The 23,109-nt window shown below is 38.0% G+C and overlaps 1 protein-coding gene across 1 annotated transcript in view; it reads right to left on the bottom strand.

Moving 5' to 3' along the window:
• The window catches only part of MAP3K7CL (MAP3K7 C-terminal like), a gene marked incomplete at both ends in the record, with an annotated part of 28,241 nt that extends 9,510 nt beyond the window's left edge, over positions 1–18,731 (bottom strand). Inside the window, 3 exons of the mRNA XM_080612906.1 lie at positions 9,198–9,256; positions 18,357–18,465; positions 18,714–18,731. Coding sequence (XP_080469032.1) covers positions 9,198–9,256; positions 18,357–18,465; positions 18,714–18,731 — 186 coding nt within the window. The remainder of the gene's footprint in view (positions 1–9,197; positions 9,257–18,356; positions 18,466–18,713) is intronic.
• Between the last annotated feature and the right edge of the window lie 4,378 nt (positions 18,732–23,109).

Below are 23,109 nucleotides of genomic sequence, written 5' to 3'. Positions count from 1 at the left end.
ATCAACTAAAAAAAAAACCGACCAAAAAAAACCCCAAAACCAAACAGATAAAAAAAGATACAGCAAAGGCAAAAGCTCCGCACCTCCTAACCTAAATACCAATGTTATTGAAGCAAGACTGTAATTTGTTTTTTTTCAATGCACACTGGATGTAATAAATATAGCAAATAAACCCACTCTATCCTGGGGCTTCTCACATGATTTTCATCCAAGATCTTAAAAATATGGTTTTGTTAAGTGTCAGTGCTTTTTGATCCTTAAAAAGGAACCTAATTCAGGCTTCAGGCTTGACTGTCACATTTGGGCTACAACACTTTCAGGAAGTGTAGTATTTTTAAGTCATTAGCCATGAATCAATTGACTGTAAATGAACTCCAAATAGCATGCTTGAGCCACCTGTCTGAAGCAAAAGGAAGCACTTAAAATAGTTCCTTTACTGTCCAGTTAAATAACATCCAATTGCCTTTCGCAATATAAGTAGGTTATTTTTTATTTCTTCTTGTCCCTCTTTGACTCTTCTCTGTAGTGTAATATTCCTTCAATGACATTGTTAGGGAAAGCACAAGTCTTCAGACTTTTCATATTTATGATCTTGTAAACATTTGTTTAACTAAACTGGAAATTTAAATTTTACTAAACATATTCAGAGACAAAGATTAAAACTATTTTTATCCAGGAGGCAGGGTAAGTTGGCTTCAGATGTACCCTAATGCACAGATGTAATTAATGCATGGACCTCGCAAGTACTTGCAGATAGCATGTGGTTCCTCACCCAAACTTTAACACAAACACTCATTTTTCATGTTTCAAATGTGAAATTGCTGTGGCAGAACTGTTTCACAGCATATTGTTTCATTCTCTCTGAGCTTGGAGAATTTGAGAACCCAGGGAAAGGGCAGTCCATTACTTGATGCATCTGGTCCTTAGGAAAGCGCTTTTAATTGCATTTCAATAGGGATGAGCAATAGCACCATCCACATAGCCACCCAAATAATAAGCATAAATTTAACAAGACAGAATATAGAAGTCTCAATGCTCTAATCCAAGAATGCAAGGGTGAGCCAAAGTAGCATCTCTGGTATCTACCACAGATCAGCAAACAATGAATGTGTCACAATAAAACAATTTTGAACAGTAACCCTGGGGAAAGTCCCCAAATGGTGATACTTCAAAAGAAAAAAAAAAATCTTGCTTTTGCTTCCAACTTAATTTCCGCAAATCTAGCTGGTTTAAACCAGTTTAAAAATTCTAGCAGCATTCAATTTCTATATTCCAGCTTCCCACTCAAATGATATATATAGAGAGCTAAAAATTATCTAGTCATGCTGAGACTTAGTATCTAATTCCCACTTAGACCAGTTGCTGACTTTCAAACCCCTTCCTATCATTATTCCCTCTTCAGTGTCATTTTTTCATACACTGATATTTTATCACTCAAAATAAACTGACAACAAAAGATACAATAAGTTTACTAATATTCTGATCATAAAATTCTCTATATCAAGATTTTTTTTTAATTTGGATGTATTTTTACTTCAAAATGTAAATTTGATTATGTTTCTGTATGACTGGGCAATTTGTTTTGCTATTTTTTAATTTTGAAATTTCTAAGAAAAGCTTTGATGATAGTACCTACAGTTTGAGTAATTTCTGGCCAGGAGAACGTGAAACAAGCTTATACATTCATTATTTAGCAAACACCTCCACTGCAATTGCAAGAAAATATGGAGAGATAGAAGTCTGGTCACTTCTTTGCTGCTCACCAGAAAATTCAAGCCAACACAAAAGCACAGATAAATTATTTTACCCATGTCTAATAGCCTACTTTTTTGACATAAACAAAAGTGCAAAGAATTAATGATACATTTGTTCCCACTAAGAGAAGCATTTTCAGAAGACGACAGGGCAAACTCCTGAAGAACAAATTCAGAAACAGAGGCAAAACTTGCTTGTTGTTTTTCTTTATTTTTCGCTTGTTGGAGGGCTAACTCCAACTGGCCAGCAGACCGTTAGAGACTTAGCATATTTCCACAGAAAAGAAAACAATAACAGAATAATAGCAATTACTGGACTAACCCATATCATCTAAATGGGAATGGGAGAAACCTGCAAAAACAGCAAGTCCAGTCCCCTGTTATTGGAAGCATATTTTGCCATTCACACACTTGCTCAGTTCTGTCTTAGAAAAACTGAAGTCCCCTGCCCAGTTGTAAGACTGGCCCAGAGCCTCACCAAGGATTAGAAGCATTTTTCTCATTTCCAGTTCGGGTTTCCTGAAATAGGTTTGTATAGTACCAGCACTATATTTCATTCAAATGGTGCCAGCACTATATTTCATTCAATTTTTTTTATTGTGCCAACACTGTATTTCATTCAAATGGTGGTTCTTTGTCCTACAAGTTTTATCCCTGAGATGTACTTACAGGGAGTTCTCATATACTTTCCAAGACCCGTATCTTGGCAAAGCTGCATTCCTCTAAGCATACTAAATGAAATTTCTATTTGCCTTAGCTTATCCAAACAGTCTTTCTCTGCTCCCCATTCATAGAATCACAGAATTATAGAATCAACTAGGTTGGCAAAGATTTTTAAGGTTATCAAGTCCAACCATGACTGACAAGTCCATCACTAAACCACGTCACTAATGGCTTCATCTACACGGTTTTTAAACACTTCCAGGGACGATGATTCCTCCACTTCCCTGGGCAGCCTGTTCCAATGCCTGATCACTCTGTGAAGAAATTTTTCCTGATATCCAGTCTAAACCTCCCTGCTGCAGCTTGAGGCTGTTTCCTTTTGTCCTATCATTTGTTACTTGGGAGAAGAGATTGAAACCCACTTCACTACAACCTCCTTTCAGGTAGATGTACAGATCAATAAGGTCCCCCTAAGCCTTCTCCAGACTAAACAACCCCAGTTCCCTCAGCTATTCCTCATCACACTTGTGCTCCAGACCCTTCACCGGCCCAGCTGACCTTCTCTGGACCTGCTCCAGCAACTTCCGTTCTACCTGGAATGACTTTTGTGAATGCCTGTGGCCAGGCCATGGGAAGTGTTGCAGATGCTACCCTGATGGCATTCCTGTGGCAGAGAACTGGAATTCCCAGCAGAAAGCATTTTTCATCCGTGAAGTCTGTAATTCTTTTTCTATTTTATTTTTTTGAGTTCATTAGTTTATCCAGGTGACTAATTACAAAAATCCTTAATAAAGTTCAATTTGCAGTATATATTTTTTTTCACTCAGGAGCCAACAGCCTTGCCTTCATTTCTCCTTAGGACAGCCCAAGCTTGTTACTTCATGAAGTATCTTGCCCGTCCATAAATTAATACATATAAAAGTATACCTGCTACATAAGCAAAAAAACACCCCTGACAAAGAAAGTTATATTTAATGGTAACAGTTGCTACTTCTAATCCTGCTTATTTCAGGCTTCGCTGTCATCCACCCTCATTTTCCTGTGCTGGCAAAATATACACACACAGCATCTCTGATTTTGTTCACCAAGTTAGTAAAAAAGCCATAGTTTTCAGTCACACTGGTGTTGTATCCTACTATTCCCAATTTTTCCTTGTGTTTTGTTGAATAACTCACTATGACATTGACAAACATTCTACAGAATCCAGCAAGCAGACACAAAGAGATCCTGTTATAGGCTATTCATAACTGCACATATCTATGTATATGTACATCTTTACAAGACATGTGTGGTTTATTTAGATTTTTGTTTGGAATCCAGGTATGAAAGATGTGGGAAGATGATATGCAAAGTTCATGAGGAAATAGAGCCTGAGCAGTTTTGCCTGTTTCTTAAGAAAGGCTGAAGGAGCTGTTCTAATTGAATTTTTGTTGGGGGATACAAAAGGAGAGTTTTCATCAATTTTTTTGCTTCACCACTCCCATGACAAAGTGTGTTTTGCCTTGCCATGTGAATATCAGCATTACATGTCCACAGAAGTTGTATAGTTGATAGTGTCACCCAAGTGTTTAAAAACTCTGATATGGTTTATTTTTTTAATTCACCTTCATCTGTTTGCATTTACATTTTGGTGGTAGTATAGGGAAAGAAAAAAAATCAAAACTTTCTCCTGAAAAGGTTAAAGAAAAAGTTGCATCATGCAGTTTTTACAGCTGACCATGTGGACTCATTTCAAAGACCGTCTTCAGCACTGGTTTCACTTTTTGTCAGTTAGGCGATTTTCAGTTAGACTAGTCTGGAAAACCAGAAGGTTCAGTGCCAATATTTTGCACGTGGCCTATGTTCATTACATGGCCCCGTATACTCTTCCATGATGAAAAAACCCACATTATTCCAAGCCAAAGTTATAGCTGTGTATTGCAGCTACTTTTTGTTGTGCAACAGGAATTCTTCAACTAGTTTTAGGTATCTAGTCTAGGATATATCAAGTTTAGTCTAGTTTTACCATGAGAGTAAGCAGTTCTCTTTCCTCCGAACAATGAAAGTCAACTGGATGTGAGAAACTAAGAGTTTTGCTCTACCTTTTTGAGAGATTTTCCATTCTTTTCTAACCTTAGTGTGATGCTTTTACTTCGTAAACATTCATGTCTTACATAATCTAATTTAAGATCACAGTTATCACAGCAGCATTACAGGAGACTTATCAAGTTCATAGGAAATAAATCTAATTATAGAGCACCACAGTACTCTGGGAATTCTCTTGTAATTTAATACATATTTAAAAAATACAGTATACTCTTTAAAAACAGAATATACTTTCAAACTTTCTAAAATAATTTGTATGCATATAGCAAGAATCCTGGCATTCAGTAGAAGCAACAGTTCCATTATTAAAGTTTCAGAGTAAACAAGGGTTCTGCTAAATGCTTGTATCACACACAACAAATTGTCCCTTTCATAATCTTTTCCTTGCTTCTTTTATGTAGATGTTTCCCACTAAAGCATTAAAAACCACCCCTTGACTTCACAAACTGATGTTATAAATGGTTGGAGCCTTTTCTCTGTTGCAACAATTTTACAGCCACCTAACCCCATTGACCTCAACACATTCGTAATACATGACATAAAGGCCTCTCTCAATCTCATGATTCCATGAGAAGAGATGATTAAGAATTACAGACCACCCTGTGCATCCGTATGTGACTTGTGTTCTTCCCTCTTCAGGATCAAACTCTCAGCTGGAATAAAGACTTTGGTGGAGAGGAACTGGGCAACTCATGGGAAATGCTGGAACAGAACGGCACACAGGGCATAGTAATGCGGGTGTTTAACACTAGGTACCTTCCTCTATATTCAGTGACATAAACAACAAGGCCTTAGGTGCTGATGTAGGTGTCTAAATATAGCAGATATCCCGTAGTAGAGTGTCTGTCACAGGGGCCACCACCGACTATGCAGCTAATCAAGGAAACGCCTTCCAATGCCCAGTCCAACTTTTGCACAAGGCAAAGGTTAAGGTTTCCCAATAACAAACTGACAAATGTAGCAAGCCTACCCTCCCTGCACTACTCACCACACTGCTCAAACAAGGATGGGGAGAAATGACACTGAAGCCCAAATATGCAAGTGTTTTACTCTCATTCAAAGTATTTCTTGTCAGTGGGAAGAGAATAATTTCCAATACTGCAAACAAAAGGAATTGAAAGCAAGAAGTTTATTAATTTGAGCGTTGCTTCACTGGTAGCATATAATGAACAACTTCATGGAGTTTTTTTAATAATAAAGCTGCAAAAGAGACCAGGCTTTTCCCTCATATAGCTTAAACTGTCTGGTTGACCACACAATTTTTGTTTTAAGTAAAAAATAAAATATAACAAAACAAAACCAAAAAAACACCCCAAAACAAACAAACAAAAAAACCCCAAGAAACAAACCAAAAGCAAATTTTTGGAGTTAGAGAATTGATATTACTTTCTTACAAATTACTTATTGGAATTTCTTCCTCTCAGAGTAGTAGAAAAATGTAACATTCAAAAAGGTAGTTGGAGAAGACAACATTTTGGTCTGAACTTAGCTAGTAGATCAGGACACTAGACTGATCATTTTTATGCTTCAGCAAGAAGCTGTAACTTTCAACCAGCATTGCCCTCTAGTAAGAGCCCTTATAAAGAATTAGCTATTTGTAGTTAGCCTCCTAGAAATACCTTTTCCCTGGCCAGTCCTACCTTTGCCTCTATAAAGTTGGCACTGGCGCTTGGGCAGCAGGGTTTACTACCCTGTCAGGGGGAGGCTTCACTGAACTTTGCCCTGCCATCGGATACCAGTGCCCAGGGAGTAGGTATGGTAGGATCGTGGTAGGAAAAGTGGGAACACTAGGTAATTCTGCTCAAACAGCCAAGTTGTCTGCCAGGGCCTAACATAGGAGGGCAAGGGCTTGAAGCCTAAAACAGAGGTGCAAATTGCTTGGTACTCAGGCTGTGGTCTGCTGCCTGCATGCATAAAATTCTAAGGCTCTGATTTTCCAAGTCACTCAGTGAACGCACATAACTTTTAAGCTGCTTTCAAAACCCAACCTGAAGGTAGGCCTTTTAGTTTACTTGTTTCATTTTAAATCAGGTTTCAAAAATTTCCTCTGTATGTTTGAAACCTGGAATTTATATTTTTTTCTTTTTATGTCTATTATTATATAGCTACCTACCCTGCAGTTTGTTACTTTAAATAAAATATGAATGCTTTTGACTGCATTAATGGTACAGTGACAAAAATCTTGCGACTCTAGATGTCATATTTCTATTATGAAAATATGTACCATCATTCTTACAAATTCAAGCATTTCAGGCTGCTATGCCACAATTAATTAAAGGGCTCATTTAGATGGCACTTCCTGTATGGTACTTTATACTAGCTAACTTTGGGACAGAGAAAGACATGGGTAGAATGACTACGGAAGCCCATGTTGTAGTTTGCTTCTGTAATACAAGAGGTACCTGTTTCAAAGCTGGTGTGGTTACGTTAACATAAATTGCAACCATATGCTATACTGGGCTGACACACACTTAGCAATCTGGATTAAAAAAAAAATAATAAATTAAATAATAACTTTCATAAATAAATAAAAAAATTAAAATGTAACTAGGCAAATCATAATTTTGTTTACAGCTATTGCTTGTTCGAAATTTTAAAACAGTATAAACATAATGTAATTAAATTAAATTGTTACAAATTTAAGCTAGGATCCAGATTGACAAAACTTAAGAAAATTCAAGTTTTCATTGCTAAAGCTAAATGCACTGTTATCTCTGCACCAGCTCAGAACCCTGGGTTGACTTAACTGTCTCTGGTTGAACATAAAAGCATCTAAACTTAAATATGCACAGAAGCTTGAAAAGCTAAAAGATGCAGCACTACCGCTAATTTTATACTTTTGAGTGGTTGAGTCAGCCAGATAGTTGTCTTAAGTTATCCTTTCAACTACCTCAGTATTCCCCCAAAAAAGTTTCCGAAGGATAATGTAAAGAACATTACCTGAATCAAAGCCTTTGACTGTTTGTTTGAATATGGTATCATATTGATACCATGAGAATAAAGGAAGGTTCTCTTGAAAAAAAGGTCAAGTACTTAACAGACAAGAGAGTGTACTTTGTGGAACTGCCCCAGCGCATACTTCAAAAACTGCGACAGAATGGCTATCATTTATCCAGCAGACCTGAATGCTTCCAGAGGAGCAATTTCAGTCTATCATGAAACTGCACATTTAGAGTACATTATATGTTGTGGAAATGGGTCGTAAAAGTCCTAATGAAAAAAATCACTTGGCCTGTAAAGTATCTAAATCTAATACTAGTAATCTTGGTTTTATATGCCAATAGCAGTAATGAAATCATACTTTGCTCTTTTAGAGCACTCTTCACCCACTGATCTCAATGCTCTTTAACAAAAAAGCTAAAAAGTATTAACTTCATTTCAGAGATGAGGAGAGGCATGAAGCAACTCCTCTAGGATCACACAGTGTGTCACTGACAGAATCGGAAACAGAATGCAGGTTCTTTCAATTCAGCGCTTCAGCCACAAAACAATATTGCTTTTCTGAAATTTAATTCTTCTGAAGGAAAAAGAGTATCAATCATCTTAGCTGCACTGAAAGATCAGTGGAATTAAAAGGCCAATATACTACCTTGTTCCTTTCAGGCCAGATCTTAGGTTGCTATTTATTCCTTTAATCTTTCCTAGTTACACCTAAGGAACTTGGCCCTATTCTCAGTATTAGAGGGATAGAGCAAGAAGACTCTGTGTCAGCCTCCGTTTCTTCCTCAGTCATCCTTTTGAGAGCAACAGTAGAGAAGTCAGTCCCTTAAATCAGCAGCCCTCCAGTGTTGTCTCAGGAGTTGATGAGGACAGGAAGGATGACATTATTGGACAAGACGGTCTGCTAATGCCTTTCTCAATTTACACTCAGGAAACAACTGTGTTCATATTGAAATATTAGAGGAAGTCTAAATGCTCCTGGGAAACAGATGATCTGAAGTAGTTTACAAAAGCCAACAAGCACTCCAGAACCGCCACAGAGGAAAGGGGAATAATCCCTGGATACAGAACTGGCTCTGTGCCTAGTGAACCATGGAGTTGCCATCAACTGCCATCTGATTGTCCTGTATACCTGGGTTCCATTGTCCTACAGTGACAAATGAGACTGTTCACAAAGAGATTCACCACTTTTATCCCGTGCTGTCTGCAGACACTTGCTAGGACAACTGTTAGGGTTGCTGACTATGCCGCATGAACTAAAGTAACTTTGAAAAGACTCTTACCGATCCTGATGACTGGCTTTAGTCACCCAAAATTAGAGATAAGATGGCACTACAAAATGCACCTTTGCACTCTCTTGGAGTGCTTCAGAGAAAGCTAATCATACCAGTCTTAGCACAGTCTGTACGCATGAGAATATAATACCTGGCTCATTCCTGCTCCCATCAAAACCACAAGAACTCTCTTCACTGCATTACAGCAGTACCTGTTGTGTTTTGTACAGGAATTGTACAAAAAATTAAAAGGCAGGTGAGATTGTTAAAATAGTCATCTCCCTACAATTGGATTAAAAACGTCATATAAATTTTTATGCAGATCTTGAAAAGACAATGTTTTTCTTCTGTGGAAATATACAGTCTTATTAAATACTAACAGGTTAGAGAAGCACCACTTTCACTCTACTGTAGCAACCAGAGGTTTCTTATCATAACAAATATAGTGAATGTGAAGTAGAACTGTAGTGAAAAGGTTTACCTGCAGCTGCTGATCTAGTTCTGGAAATGTCAGAGGGAAGTTTTCAGAGGAAGTATCATCTAAAAGGTAAACAAGATGTTAAAAGTCAATGTCTGCTGAAAAGGGCATTTCAAATGATCTGTTTAATGCTGTTCTACATTGCATGTATTCACAATAATACTGTGATCCTGCAAACACCTTATCTTTCTACACTTGAGATACCTCAATAGGCTCCCTGAAAGTACTAATGGGTTGGCAATAAGTAAATGTTTAGGTGATGGAAAGACAAAAGCCTACTTTGTATTGCCATCATTAAAACCTAAACAAAGCCAGTTAACAGAGTAGAACATGTGATAACTTAATAAGAAAAATGAATCTAAACAAACAGTCTTTCTTCCTGAGCTTTCTATTACACTGCAAAGTAAAGAATCTTCTAGGGACAGCATTCTTATTACCAAAGTGTTCATTACCTGAATGAAGGGAAAGGTATCTTCCCCATCACAATACAATGACTTACCAGGGCTAACCCAACAATAACAGAAAACTTTTCTCTTAGCACACAAATGCAACCACAAGAACACACAAACCCTGGGAACTAGAAGACTTGTGATCAGAATGGAGAAGGCACCACAAACTTCTCCATACTGCAAAGGAATGTCTGTAACCTGTAGATAACAATCCTTATGAGCTAGAGTTAGTTGACTCATGACAACAGGCCAAACTGTGTTTTTATTTATTTCTTTATTTTTAGTACAGGCTTCCAGCAAAGGTGGGACAGACTGTGCCAGTTACGTCAGTGTTGTGAAGTGGACACCTGCCCACTAGTAGCTGGACTGAGATCAGAAATATGAATCATACTTGGTGGCGTCACAGCTAGCCACTGCAATATTTCTTTCTCAGTGACTTTCACACTATCAGTTTTGCACTGGATTGTGATGACTGTTTATGCATCTTACTACAGGTTACGGGAGGTCAAGAGAAGGTTACTATTAGCAAGCTTACTACAGTTATTTGTAATGTGTCAGAATTAAATAAAGATGGTTCTCATAAGAGAAAATTGCTAACACAGGTCAGATCCTGCAACCTGCTCTGTGCTGGCAGACATACACACCAACAAAACCCCAACAAGATTAAGATTACCATGTATCAAAGCAGGATTCTGCATATTCTTAGAGAATACAGACTAGGATTTAAGTTATCCGTCAAATACTTGTTTCCTGTTTTTCCTACCCTCAGTGGTCATACAGCAAAGCAGGTTAGGGACAAAAAGTAAAATAATTCACTTTACCCTATGAAGAATAAACAGGGGGGATGCCCAGAGAAGAAAAAAAACCTCCAGTGATACAGAGCAAAAAAGCAAAAGCTCTTGAATTTCCCCAGGAAAAAAGAGAAATTCTATATTTTCACGGGATAGAGGTTTTGCTAGTATGATCGAGAAGTCATACCCACTTCCACACACTTCATTTTTTACGCTATGTCACAAACATGTCCATTCTGGAAAATACTTTAATTGTTTTCATTGTATAGAATTGTATCACACTGATATGTAAGTGTTTAGCTTTAATTTGCTGTTGCTTTCTTCACAAAATTTAAAAATAGACTAATATTCTAAAAGAAGAAAGATGAATCATACGGCACGGCTAAAAGGAAGGATGGAACAGGGCTCAGTCTGATTAGGGGTACAGCTGCTCTACAAATATTTGGCTGAATAGCTGTTAAATATTCTGACAGAGATATTGGACCAGAGTTGTGGACAGCAGCTAAGCTGCTATTTGTTTTGACAATTCCAGAAGTACGATCTTTGGTACAGTAGCTTTAAGGAGGGACCTCAAAAATTTTTAACATAAGAAAAACAAAGCAAAAACAACTTCAAGAATTGTAATGAAATATCAGCCAAAAATTGCTTTTTCACTGCATCAGATATTAACAAGAAATTAAAATTAATACAGTGTCAGAATATTAGAAAATATATTAGATTATCGTCAGAAGGGAACCAGTAAGAGAAATGTTTGGAAATACTTTTAAAAGGATGGGATGGAAACAGAAATTACTATAGAGGAAATCCTTTCAATAAACAGATGTTCTCTTCTTATTTTTTGAACTCAAGTGACTGAGTCAATGGTACTAAAAATAGAATGTATTGGTATCCTAACCATTATGACATACCATAGTACATTTTATAATGGGCCTGCCCTAGCATCCATTGAACAGCTGCTAGAGTTTTTTTTAGTTATGCTAGTTTAAGACTTGTTTAAATCATCGTCTGATGTGCAGAACATTATCGAGAGAAGTCAAGGACTTCGGTGGTTTGAAATTTTTCTGAGTTCCTAATTCTCTTAGGCTACTCTGAAATTTTCAGCTGAAATATTTAGTTTACAAAAACTAACAGAAATTCTCACAACTAACTGCAATCTTGCTTTCCACAAAAAGAAAAGCTTTCAGTGAAAATAAATTACTGCATCAGGTCAGTCTGGATTTCACTGTAGTCAAAGTAACAACCACAACAATAACAGCAAAAATCACTTGGTAAAACATAAACACATTTATATATCACACAAGGGGAAAGCAAATTACAGCTGTCATTCAACTCCTAAAACTTTACTGAGGATATTTTCAGAAAGTCAAGAGGAAAGATACAAAGTCTTGCATTTTCCTCTAAAAGTCCCTATTGCCCTTACAAGCTTGAATACTTGGGGTTATGCAGGAGATTGGACGAAACCACATTGGCTTCCAGCCTTAAAAAACTATGACTCTGAAAATCAGAAACACTGAAAATGTCTGAAATATCAAAGAAGGTACTCTAAAGATCAAAACACTCTCATAACTATCTCTTCATCTGTCTATATTTGTTCTTTTCTATTCTACATCTCCTTAGACAACAGAATTTAGAAATAGCTCATTTTCTCCTTCCTCAATTTCTTAGCAGTATTTAATGAGTTGATTGTTATAAGGAATCACTGACATAATCAAAGACTCCCTTTATAATAAAGTTAGTGGCTTTTCTGTTCCACAAAACCCTGAAAATAACTAGGCTGATTCTTCATCTGGTACAAAAAGCATCATGCTCCTGTGGTCACTATTTTACTGCTCCCTTCCCTGTCACTCATAAAGAAAAACAATTCAAGCTAATTGTTGAAAACGTATTTTGTTTAAAAATAAAAATATAAAAAATTCAGAGACTACAGTTTGCTGCAACTGAAAATGAATCAAGGTTCTAGTCACAAGAAAAAAAGAAAGGAGAAAGAACATACACATGAATGTTACAGCTATCCGAGCAAAGTTAAGAGCACTAACCTATTACGTGAAAGAGATCAGGGACGTCATTACAACCACATAAGTCAAAGTTATCTGTTGCATTATTTCTAACTGAGTAGCACTTCCTGATTTCCCATCAGATCCTGAAACTAATTTTGCAATATAAAAGTATTCTAAAGGTAAAGTACCTTTACCCCAATTACAAGATGAACTCTGCATACAGTTTTTTAACCAAAGGCTTGGTTCATGTGTATGGGATAAGGTTTGGGTTTTATGTTTGTTTCATCAGGTTCATTCATCTATTTTGTTTGCTCCTGAAATCTGTCACTATAACAGAGAGCATCTGAGGGATGGTCTCTTGGGAAATTACTTCCTCCTTTTGCTTTCCATCAGCTGGGCTGAGACAAAGTACCCTTCTATGTCAGAGCCAGCTCTCTGACCATTCCTACATCAAAACTAACACCACAACAAAATAACAAGCTCCCTAAGCATTCTGCCCAGTCAACTCTCCTTCATGCTTAAATGGTGTGACGGGCACCTTTGTGTAAGGGCAGCAACGTTAAGCTGCTCAATTTTCACTGTCATAGAATCATAGAATTAGTTAGGTTGAAAAAGACCTTTATGATCATCAAGTCCAACCATTAACCCAACACTGCCAAGTCCACCACTAAACCATGTCTCCAAGCTGCTCATCTATAAGTCTTTTAAATAGCTCCAGGAATGGTGACTCAACCATTTCCCTGGGCAGCCTGTTCCAATGCTTGACAACCTTTTTGATGAACACATTTTTCCTAATATCCAGTCTAAACCCGCCCTGGCACAACTTGAGGTCATTTGCTCTTGACCTATCACTTGTTACTTTGGAGAAGAGACTGACACCACCCTCGCTACAGCCTCCTTTCAGGTAGCTGTAGAGAGCGATAAGGTCTTCCCTGAGCCTCCTCCCTGAAAATGAATGTTACCCACCTTTGAAACCAATACTAGCCCATTCATTTCCTACCACAACATCTTAACAAGACTCTTCTGCCATTCAAGTGACTACTTTTTGTCTCTTTTCATTGCCTCCTCTCCATCTGGGGATGGAGCTGTGTGGGTCACTGGGTGTGCTCTTTGAGGAGCAATCTACTGCCCAGGTAAGTTCTTGTCTCTCTGCTGATAGTACCTATTAATACAAAAGACAGGTGAGTTTCTAATGTGTAGTACAGAGATCCACACAAGCCATCTGATTTAGAGGACTGTACAGTATTAATACTGATTGTCTTCATTGAAAAGGCTTGCTACTTCTCAGTGATGTCCTAATGCATTCAGTCACCTGGTATATGCTAATGTACATTTGAGAATGAATCACACTTTCTGGAAAGCTTCAGTTATTCAATCATGTTCTGGCCTCTGGAGATTCCAATAGCCCAGACCTCCACCACATAGACGAATGAGCAAAATCCCTCATATTTTGCTGTCTGACACAATGTCTGACACCATTAAGTGTAACACCCCAGTCTCTTCCTATATGGCTGCTCTATTTAGCTGAGCTGTTGGATACAGGCAATAGTTAATGAATACTTTAAGAACAACATCTGATTTACTTGCAGTATAAACCTGCGAATTACACTTTCTCAAGGATCTTCACAAAGACAGAAATAGAACATAAAAATTTAAATGTGTTGAAAGCATATTAAGGTTGCTAAATCAAGCACTCAAAATTTAGGAAATGCCAATGACAGCTCTGCTTCCTTGAGTAACTGGGTTATGATCCAGTCTTTAATTATACAATCAGGTACTATTTTTTTCTCCTACATGCGTGGGTAAGTGTATTCAGATCTCTTCCTCCTAAATTAAAGAATTAAATTAGTAACATAAGTAGGCTGTTATCCTGCAAGTGGATCAGCTATTACACAGGGAAAGTGCCCAAACTCAACTGCAAGTACCGCAAATCACAGTGGAACAACACTAGCAAACTGTGTACTGGGGTCCATTCTTGGTCTTAGGAGGACAGTGAGATCCAGAAGCTCCAGTCTGGTTACTGACAGACAAGCATAGACTCATCGAATTCGTCCTGGAAGGCTGTGTGGCTAAGTGACTGCGACTTGGCACTGCTGAGTGAAGCTCCCAGGCTTCTATTCACAGCCCTGCCTAACATGACCTTACACAACCTCACAGTTACCTCACTCGTAAAATAGTGGGGAATGGTCACTGCCTGACCCAGGAATAGGCTATGAAGGCTTGCTCAGTAATAAGAGTTGTGGACCTTCCCAAAATAGAAATGGCCCATATCAGAAGAGATGAGAGCAAAACCCTCCTACTACATATACCTTCACCTAAGCCTAAAGCATCCTCTGATGTATGCGCAGCCACTACCCCTTTGAGGGTATCTCACTTCAGTTCCTGTCTAATTTCCCAAAGATCAAGCCACTTACTTGTAGGTTGGGTATAGTTTTAGGAAACTAGCTTTTAACATTTTAGCCATGTATTTTAGCAATCCCCACTGGTTTCCAGCCAGTACCCTATCTACTGGTAAGCCTCTGTTGCCATTACAACCAAAATGAGGATGGAAGAGGGATTTGAAGGTTGCTATTGAAGAAGCAACTATTGCAAAAGAGTCTTGCATGATCAACTGTAAAAGCAAAGAATTCTTCATGGTCACTAAGATAACAAAGGCATAAAGAGGAGTGAAGTAAGTCATTTGCTATTCTTGCAAAAATATTACATTGTTCCACTGTCTGCAGTTTCATTAGAAGATGTATGCTTTGCCTTTGCTGTCAGTGATTTTTCTGGAGAGTGCTATCAGAGGTAGATTAATTTCAAACAAAAGATATTACTAATAATATCAAACTGAGCAACTTATCACCACATGTCACTAGCAGAACTTTTCATCTAGAGTCAAGCTTTTACTCTAGGAGGGAAAGTGAAGAGATGTTTACCTATAAACCTTCCTCTAGAACTATTACACAAAACAAATCCACTTCTCTAAAATTAATAAAGCTCCTGTTATAATCATTGTATTTTAATATGCTCAGTAAATAAGTCAGTGATCTAAATTAGGACACGTTGAATTTGTTTAATTAAATTGATTTTGATAAACGGCAATGAATTTTCTATTTGGGAACACATTCAAATTTCAGAACACCAAGTTCAGTTTAACTTGCATTAGTTTTCCACTGATAAAGGTAGGCTGAAATAATAGTATTGAAATTCATTAAATTAGAATGGTACCTTAAGTCAAACTGGTGCAATACAGTGTGCAGACACACCCTGAGAAACCTATGTTTGATGCCAGTTTAGTGAACCTGACTGAAAGAGCCAAGCATAGATATCTATATATACATGAATAAGAGATACACAATAAAACTGTCTTCTTATATAGCACCCTCTCATGGGCTGCTCCTGAGACTTTTAAGGAACTGGTTAGCCTACTTCCACATTAAAAATACTGCTCAAAGTTGGCCAGGATTTCAGTCATCAGGTGTTGACTGGCAAATAACACAATTAAATTATTTCTTGTACACTCAGGATAAACCAGCTCCAGTCTTGTAGGTCAGTTAACACAAACTAATCTCTTCTGAGTTGAGAGCAGTTTCTCCTTTTGCTGCTCCTCACACCCAGTGCTTGGTTACAATCCTAGCCAGTGAGATAATCACCACCCAGAAGAAACATTCCATTTCCCCTTTTTATATCCAGTTATGCTGCCAGTTCCTCCTCGTAAGCAGTTGTACAGCCCCCGGAAGGAGAATGCAAGCCTTTCTTGGTGAATCTGTTACTGTGCCTTTCAAGTGAGGTAGAATTTAAGGAAAAGCTTAAGTCAGATAGATTGCCTCACCACTTAGCCCTGGTGAAGAACATTTTGTATATACCCAAGCAGTACACAAGCCTTAACGGATGATTTACCATCACCCTTGCAGCTGGTAACTCCTGTTTGAATTGAAAACAAACATCCTTATCAAGGAGAAAGAAAAGATTAAATATAAAAAAAGGAGAAAAAAACAAGAAGAAGAAGAACAAAAAAATAAAAGCCAAATATGGAATACCTAAAAGTCTATCTGTAAAATATTTGAAAAATAAAGTGTTAAACACTTATTTATACTCTCTTGATTCAACGATGGTTTGCTGGAAATTTTCAAAGCTGGTAGAAGTTTTTTTCCTTTGCCTTCTTTAGATATATCAAATGTAATATCCAAGTTCAGGCTTACTACTAAAAGCAAGAGCAGAATTTTTCTGACATGGTAAAACAGTATGCTGTTTTAGACCTCCTGATAGAACCCAAGGGGATGTGATGCAGAGGAGCTGGCCCTCACTTTACTGGTTGCTGTTTAGTTTCATCAGTACTTACAGAGATTCTGGATTGCATACTGTAGGAACCCTTGTACATATACAATAAAAGATTCAAAATCACGGAAAAGTTTAGCCAAACTGTAGCAGAAAAAGATTACCTTTCTGTAATTGAGTTTATTTCTCTAAATGTTTAAAGAAAGGCTGTAACTATTAGCAGGATAGAAAAGTAAAAAATAAAATATGATGCAATGTTAAGGAAGCTAGGCTTCCTGCCTTTCATGTCGTCTTCTTCCAAGCTATTCACAACCTTGTCATTTCCTACTGGCGTCTCTTGTCACAAACCACCCTGCCCTCTTTGATTTTCCCATGGTCTCAGCTTTCCCTGACTTTTTTTCAGTATCTCACATAAGCATTCTTTTTCCATAATTTGTAAGAGCACTCCCCTTTCTTTTACATCTCTCTTCAAGACCTATTTTTGCCACAATTCCTGTGAGAAATTTGCCATGTTACTATGCCTTGAAAGATCAGAATGATTCCTTATTACTTTCTATAATAAAATGTAATTACTAAATTATTTTAATCTACAAAAATGGGCACATAGCCACATGTACTCCTGAGCTGAGACTGATCTGCAGTAATATAAGAAGATATTTGGTTTTAGATTGTCTTGCTTAGGGAATAAGATTCTGTTTCAGGCTTCTAGCTGCAAATTAATATTATACAACAACTATCTAGGAAAGATAATGCATATTCTAAAATACTTTTAAAATGAGAGAACTGTATTCAAACTGAGACTATTCACACAAAGCTCAGGAAGCAGCCTCACACATTATCCTGCAATGCATAGCCTTCCATAAAGCATCCATCAGCAGTGAGTTTCAGTTGGGCTTATCAAAGGTCCTTATATTTCATGCCATAAACACATCCCAACCCTGGGTCCATGCACCCACCTTTAGCAACAGCACAGCCAACTTTTTTTGAGATGATTCACAGCTTCCATTTTACTTTATTTCATTCTAACTTTTACTGTTTGGCAACAGCTTCTCTAGACTTCAATAATATTTAAGGTGAAAACTAATAACACCCATCTATTCCAGAGATGAAAGGATCCATGTATGTACAGGGTATGTTTGGGGAAATTAATACTCAACCAGCACTAGCTGACAGGATAAGCATCAATGAAATTTCTGATGCTTTCTCAGGGCACATGCCATGTGGGGGATCTGTTTCCTGAAACCTTTCATCAAGCTGGGCACAAGCAGCACTTTCTGACCTCCCTGCTGAAGGGAAAGTCTCTTCCTGCTCTTAGCATCATCCCCAGTACATGTCATTTTTCTTTTCTTGTTTTAAAATTCCTTAAAATCAGACATACCGCATACGCAGGTAAATTCGACAGTTAATTACAATCCAAATTATATTACTCAAACTACTGAAAGAAAGCTAAGATCTAAACCATCAGGCTCGTGGTTTTAGTATAATGAAATTGTTAACGGAAACGTTTAAAAGTTATCAGACAGGAAAACTAATCACATGCTATCACTTAGGGAAAAAATCCACCCATAACACTGGACTTCATTTGATATTGTAAACACTGGCAAGAACATGTAAAATTTTAAAGCAATAATTTCACTGTGGTTTACTCCATAAATTAAACTGTACCTGGGGATTCATTCAGGCTGAAGGCAATTCGCACTGGTTTATCTGCAGGTACCCTGGCGGTGGTGATCATGTGGGCACTTGAGTCAATGCTTTTACTTGTTTGTTCCAGCTGTAATAATACAAACAATATACTTATTACTTATACTTATTCAACAAATGAGGTTTAATGCTTTTCATGCATTCATAGCTATTTTTCTCATTCCAGCTAAGCAACGTTTAGAATCAAAGTCAAGGGAACGCCATTTCACTTTTCCATTTAAAAAGGATTTTAAGTGAAATTCAGTGCTGAGACTGCCTTTCTTTTGCTATTTACAGATTAGAAAGAACGATGGCAAAGGAAGCTTCCCCTCTCCTCACCTGCTTGCTCCCCGCCATTGCCCCTTCAGCAAGCCTTGACTCGTGGCAATGCTGCCTGGTTCTGAAGGTGAAGAAGGAAGAAGGGGTGGGGAGTTGAGAGTAACATGACCCCAAGCCTGCCATGTGATTGGAAACGTGCACACCACTCCACATGGTGTCAATGAGGAGACACCCATCCTCCTAACTTCCACCCATACTCCCCCAGTCAAACTGTGCCTCATAGTCACACACTTAATGGTCAGAAAGTTACTGGGTCTCCAAACCTTGGTGGTGATTCTTCAGTGGAACTCTGTGCAGGTGTAGGGGTCTGTCTGCATGGGTTTGACTCCTGGATCGGGACCTTATTCAGTCCTCGGTCTTTCTTCTGAGACCACCAATCCCAAAAAGTAGTTTTACTGAGATGAAACCCTGTCCATTAAGAAAACTGCTAGTTCATTTCAAGCAGGGCACTAAAGAATTGTTGAGCAACAAAAGAATAAGCCACTACTGATCTGTAATGGTATAATTAAAGCATCTCTGAACACTCAAACGTTGTACTCAGAGCTCTACTGTGTATATTTAACCTTTTGACTGGTTTTGGTTAAATTCTATTAAATAGCTAAATGCAAATTTAATCTCCTTGTATATCTAGCACAAAGCTGCTAAAATTCATAGATATTAATCTTCTGATTAGCTCCATGTGTGGAGAACATGAAGTCAGTGGGACATCATGCGTGAAAAAGATCTGCGCATAAAGAAATTATTTTAGGACTGAAGACTATCCTATCCAGAGTGCATTGCATCCACACCAACTATGTGGACAGTTATGAGAGTCACTTTCAAATTAAGATAAAAACTCCTCAGTCAGTTCCTCAAAAACCAAACTCTTCAGGAAAATGCGATTAATTTACTAAAAGTTGTACCACATGTCAGTAGACAACTCAGCATTTAGCTAGTGAAAGCAAAAGCCAGTTTCCTAAGCCAATAGTCTTGCAGTTTTTCAGTAAAGTAGCTATTGTATTGCACAGAAATCCAAACAACTCATTCTAATTTACACTTATGTATTTGGCAGTCTCAGAAAGTCAATAGAACAGAACAATATTTCAGGGTTATAATCTTCCTTGGTGATGCACAAGTGAATCAAACACTTCCCTGGCATCACTGCCTTGCAATCAGTGGGGGAGTATCAAATTTGCATTTGGCACATTAATTCCAGCATTTCTTTTCTGTTTCCTCTCTCTGTCTTAATATTTAGCTAGCAGAGTGATACAGTTACCCTGTAGCAATGCTACACAATAAATTGTTATTTGAAGTACATAATCCTTTCTTAAAATAACAGCAAATAATCTAAAATGATTACTTCAAATAAATTTTACTTGGAGCAGAGAGTGTCTCCTTCTACTAATACATGAAGGATATCAGGTATCGTTCTTTATTCCCCATTTCTAATAATCAAGACACAAAAATTGAACTGGTATCTATTGGGCAAAGACAAAGAAAAGTCAACTAAACTGCAACAGTGTATGCTTTTGGACTCAGGAAAAGATCCTTGAGTCAACTGAAATATTCCCTTTTGAAATGCATTGCATGAGACTAATAATTTTTACCTTCTGAGCATTATTGATCTCTTTTTTCCCCCCAGACCCTCACTTTATAAGAAACATCTGAGACATCTCATTGTTCTTCAAAAACAACAGAACTACTAATCAAAAATTCTTTATTTCCCTTCCACACCTCCCAATACAAAGAAGAAAAAAAAAAAAAAGAAAGAAAATAAGAGATTTAAAGTGATAAGCACATCCTTGAAACAAGGCTGTTCATCATTCTGTGTTGTTGGTACACAGTCCCCTGACATCTGCTTACTATCTCAAGTGGTATTCCACATAAGAGTATACTTAACATTTCATATCACAGCCTGAGAAACAAAAATGATGCACTCTGCTTAGGTTTTAAATTTGCCATAAAATTATAGCTAGGAGCAAATCTGTTTTTTTATCCCAGTCACATACTCTGTGGTCTGTGATGTCTTTAAATTACCTCTTTTAACCATCTAATATGTGAGGGCAAAAATCAATACCCCTTAGATAAGCAAGGGTGAATTCTACCATAACACAAAAAAGTGTTTTTATTTTATTCCAATCCAGAAAAAGAAATCTCATCTTTGTATGCAGCAGTTATCCTCCTATCCATATTTTTTTATATTGCATATATTCCTTCACTCCTTTTTGTGCAGAGTCCTCAAGCTCTTCATTACAAAAAGCAGTCACAGAGAACAGAGAGGGATGGAAGCAGCCTGTGTGCAGACAAAGTGATACAGGAAACACACAGACCAACTGTCCCCAATTCCCCACCTGCTTTCTCCATGTATGAAGAACAATATCTCTGTAGACAGAGATGAGGGTGAGTGGGCAACTTGGAATTTAGTGAGATTTAATGAGCCGCTCTCTTCTTCACAACAATCGCCTATAGATCTGGCTGCTGCTTCTCCATGAAAAACCTGCGGCAGAACTCAGATTAAGTGCTGTTACAACTCTATCAATTTAGTTCAGTTTTCACACCTGTTGCCTTACCTCACTTAGCGGAGTGTCTGCACTTGTATAATCCAGGGCCAGCCACTGCCTTGGCTTGTCGTTGCCTTTATGGAGTAAAGCTTCAATAAAAGAAAAGGCTGCACCTGCTGCATAGCAACAAACTGACAAGGTCTGAGAAGCTGAGACAGCTGTCAGGGCAACATGCTGCTACCTGCACTTCCCATAGGCTTTGCTGTCCCAAAAGATCACCCTTTTCCACTTTTCTCCACAATTCCACTTTTCCTTCCTCTCCTTGCCAGTGAAGAGGGATTATGATGCTGTCACGCTTCAGGGAGGAAAAAATCCTTCTGTCACAGGCATTATTAAGCAGCAAACTGTGGCGAGCCCAAGATTTTTAATTCATTAGTCCTGGCAAACTTAAAATACAAACAGACTTGCTTCATAGGACAGGAATGTTTTCAGCATGACCCAATCAGTGTCTGTGTCTATTCCAGCAAACTGGCAAAGATAGCATGACTCCAGTCAGCAAAAATGTCTGCAGCTCCAATCAGCTTGGGCTGACACTGCCAACTTGGACAGGCTACAAGCGAACTATCAAATGATAGCAGCAACTATCAAAACTAACAACAAGGGATGGGCTTGGCCTGTTAGGCTGGGTTCATGTTGGCTTTGGTCAAGCCAGGCTTGTCTAATAGCAATAATAGCCCTGCACTTCTGAGGAGGCAACGGGCAAATTTCAGAATGCGTATGCTGTGAAAGCAGATGTATTTATAGATGCGCTGGTGATGGCAGTGATAGCTGAAGCTGACTAAATCAGAGATTTGACTGAACTCAGAGGATTTCCTAGTGTGATTTCAGATAGCTTTTGTGATTTTTTTTAAACCACAGGCAAGCAATTAGTCGATAAATCTTGAAGTATCACGTGAAAGGTTAATTTCTTCAGCTTAAACTTTTATTCTGTAGCTGTTCTGTAGCTGTGTCACACACATGTACTGCCTACATGACTCCTTTGATTGACTGTTAGCACAGTTACTTGAACAAATGAAGAACTGGAGAGTTACAGAATGATTACACAGAATATCTTTATTGTTGTGTGCTTGAAAAGGGGTTCTCTTCCTTTTATATTTCAAAATGTGTTTTCAAGGTATATTTTATGTTTTTAAATTACAAATAGAGGTTTATCTAACTCAGATCTCCTGTATAGGCGCATTGCTAGATTCTCTTGGCTCAGCAAAGATACAGAGGTTGCAGGACAAATAGAGGCGTGAAGGTCTGAAGTCAAGTTTTCATCTTTCCTCACCCTTTCACCTTCTGGCCCTAGCCCAGGATTGATCTAATCAGTGCAAATCTCAGGAAACCAGCAGTTGCCCTTGTGGCCTCAAAAGACCCTTTCATACTTTGAAATGACTAAACTGCAAAGATATTCTATCCACAGTGCCTTTCCTCCAGCAGTGACCCAGGCAGCTACACCATTAGTTAGGTATCCGATGAGGCCGTCTTTCTAACTGCAGTGTGATTTCAGAGCAGACTATGGGCTCTCACCCAAAGAGTTAGTGAAAAGCAGGACTGCAATTCTGACTACACTGACCATTTTCTCTTCTCTTGATGTGTTTCTGAAAAGATTGAGGGTTCCTCCCTGTATGTCTTCTTTGGAATGAGAGGTAAGAGGGATTTGTCTATGATCACAACCATTACAGCAAATAATGTTCCACAGCTCAATAGCATCACCAGTACTACTCGATAACATCAGCAGTTGATACTGATCTCCGGATCCAGATCTAATTACTGCAAAAGTATTTGTTTGAAGATACAGAAAATCCTGGCTCCCGTAAAGCCCCTACAAATATTCTGCTTCAGTTTCCATGGAACCAGGGTGTCCCTGAGAT

Source organism: Psittacula echo (assembly GCF_963264785.1).
Source record: "Psittacula echo genome assembly, chromosome: 3".
NCBI classification, from domain to species: domain Eukaryota; kingdom Metazoa; phylum Chordata; class Aves; order Psittaciformes; family Psittacidae; genus Psittacula; species Psittacula echo.
The sequence above is the reverse complement of the archived record's forward strand: the minus strand, read 5'-3'. Positions and strand labels throughout refer to the sequence as shown.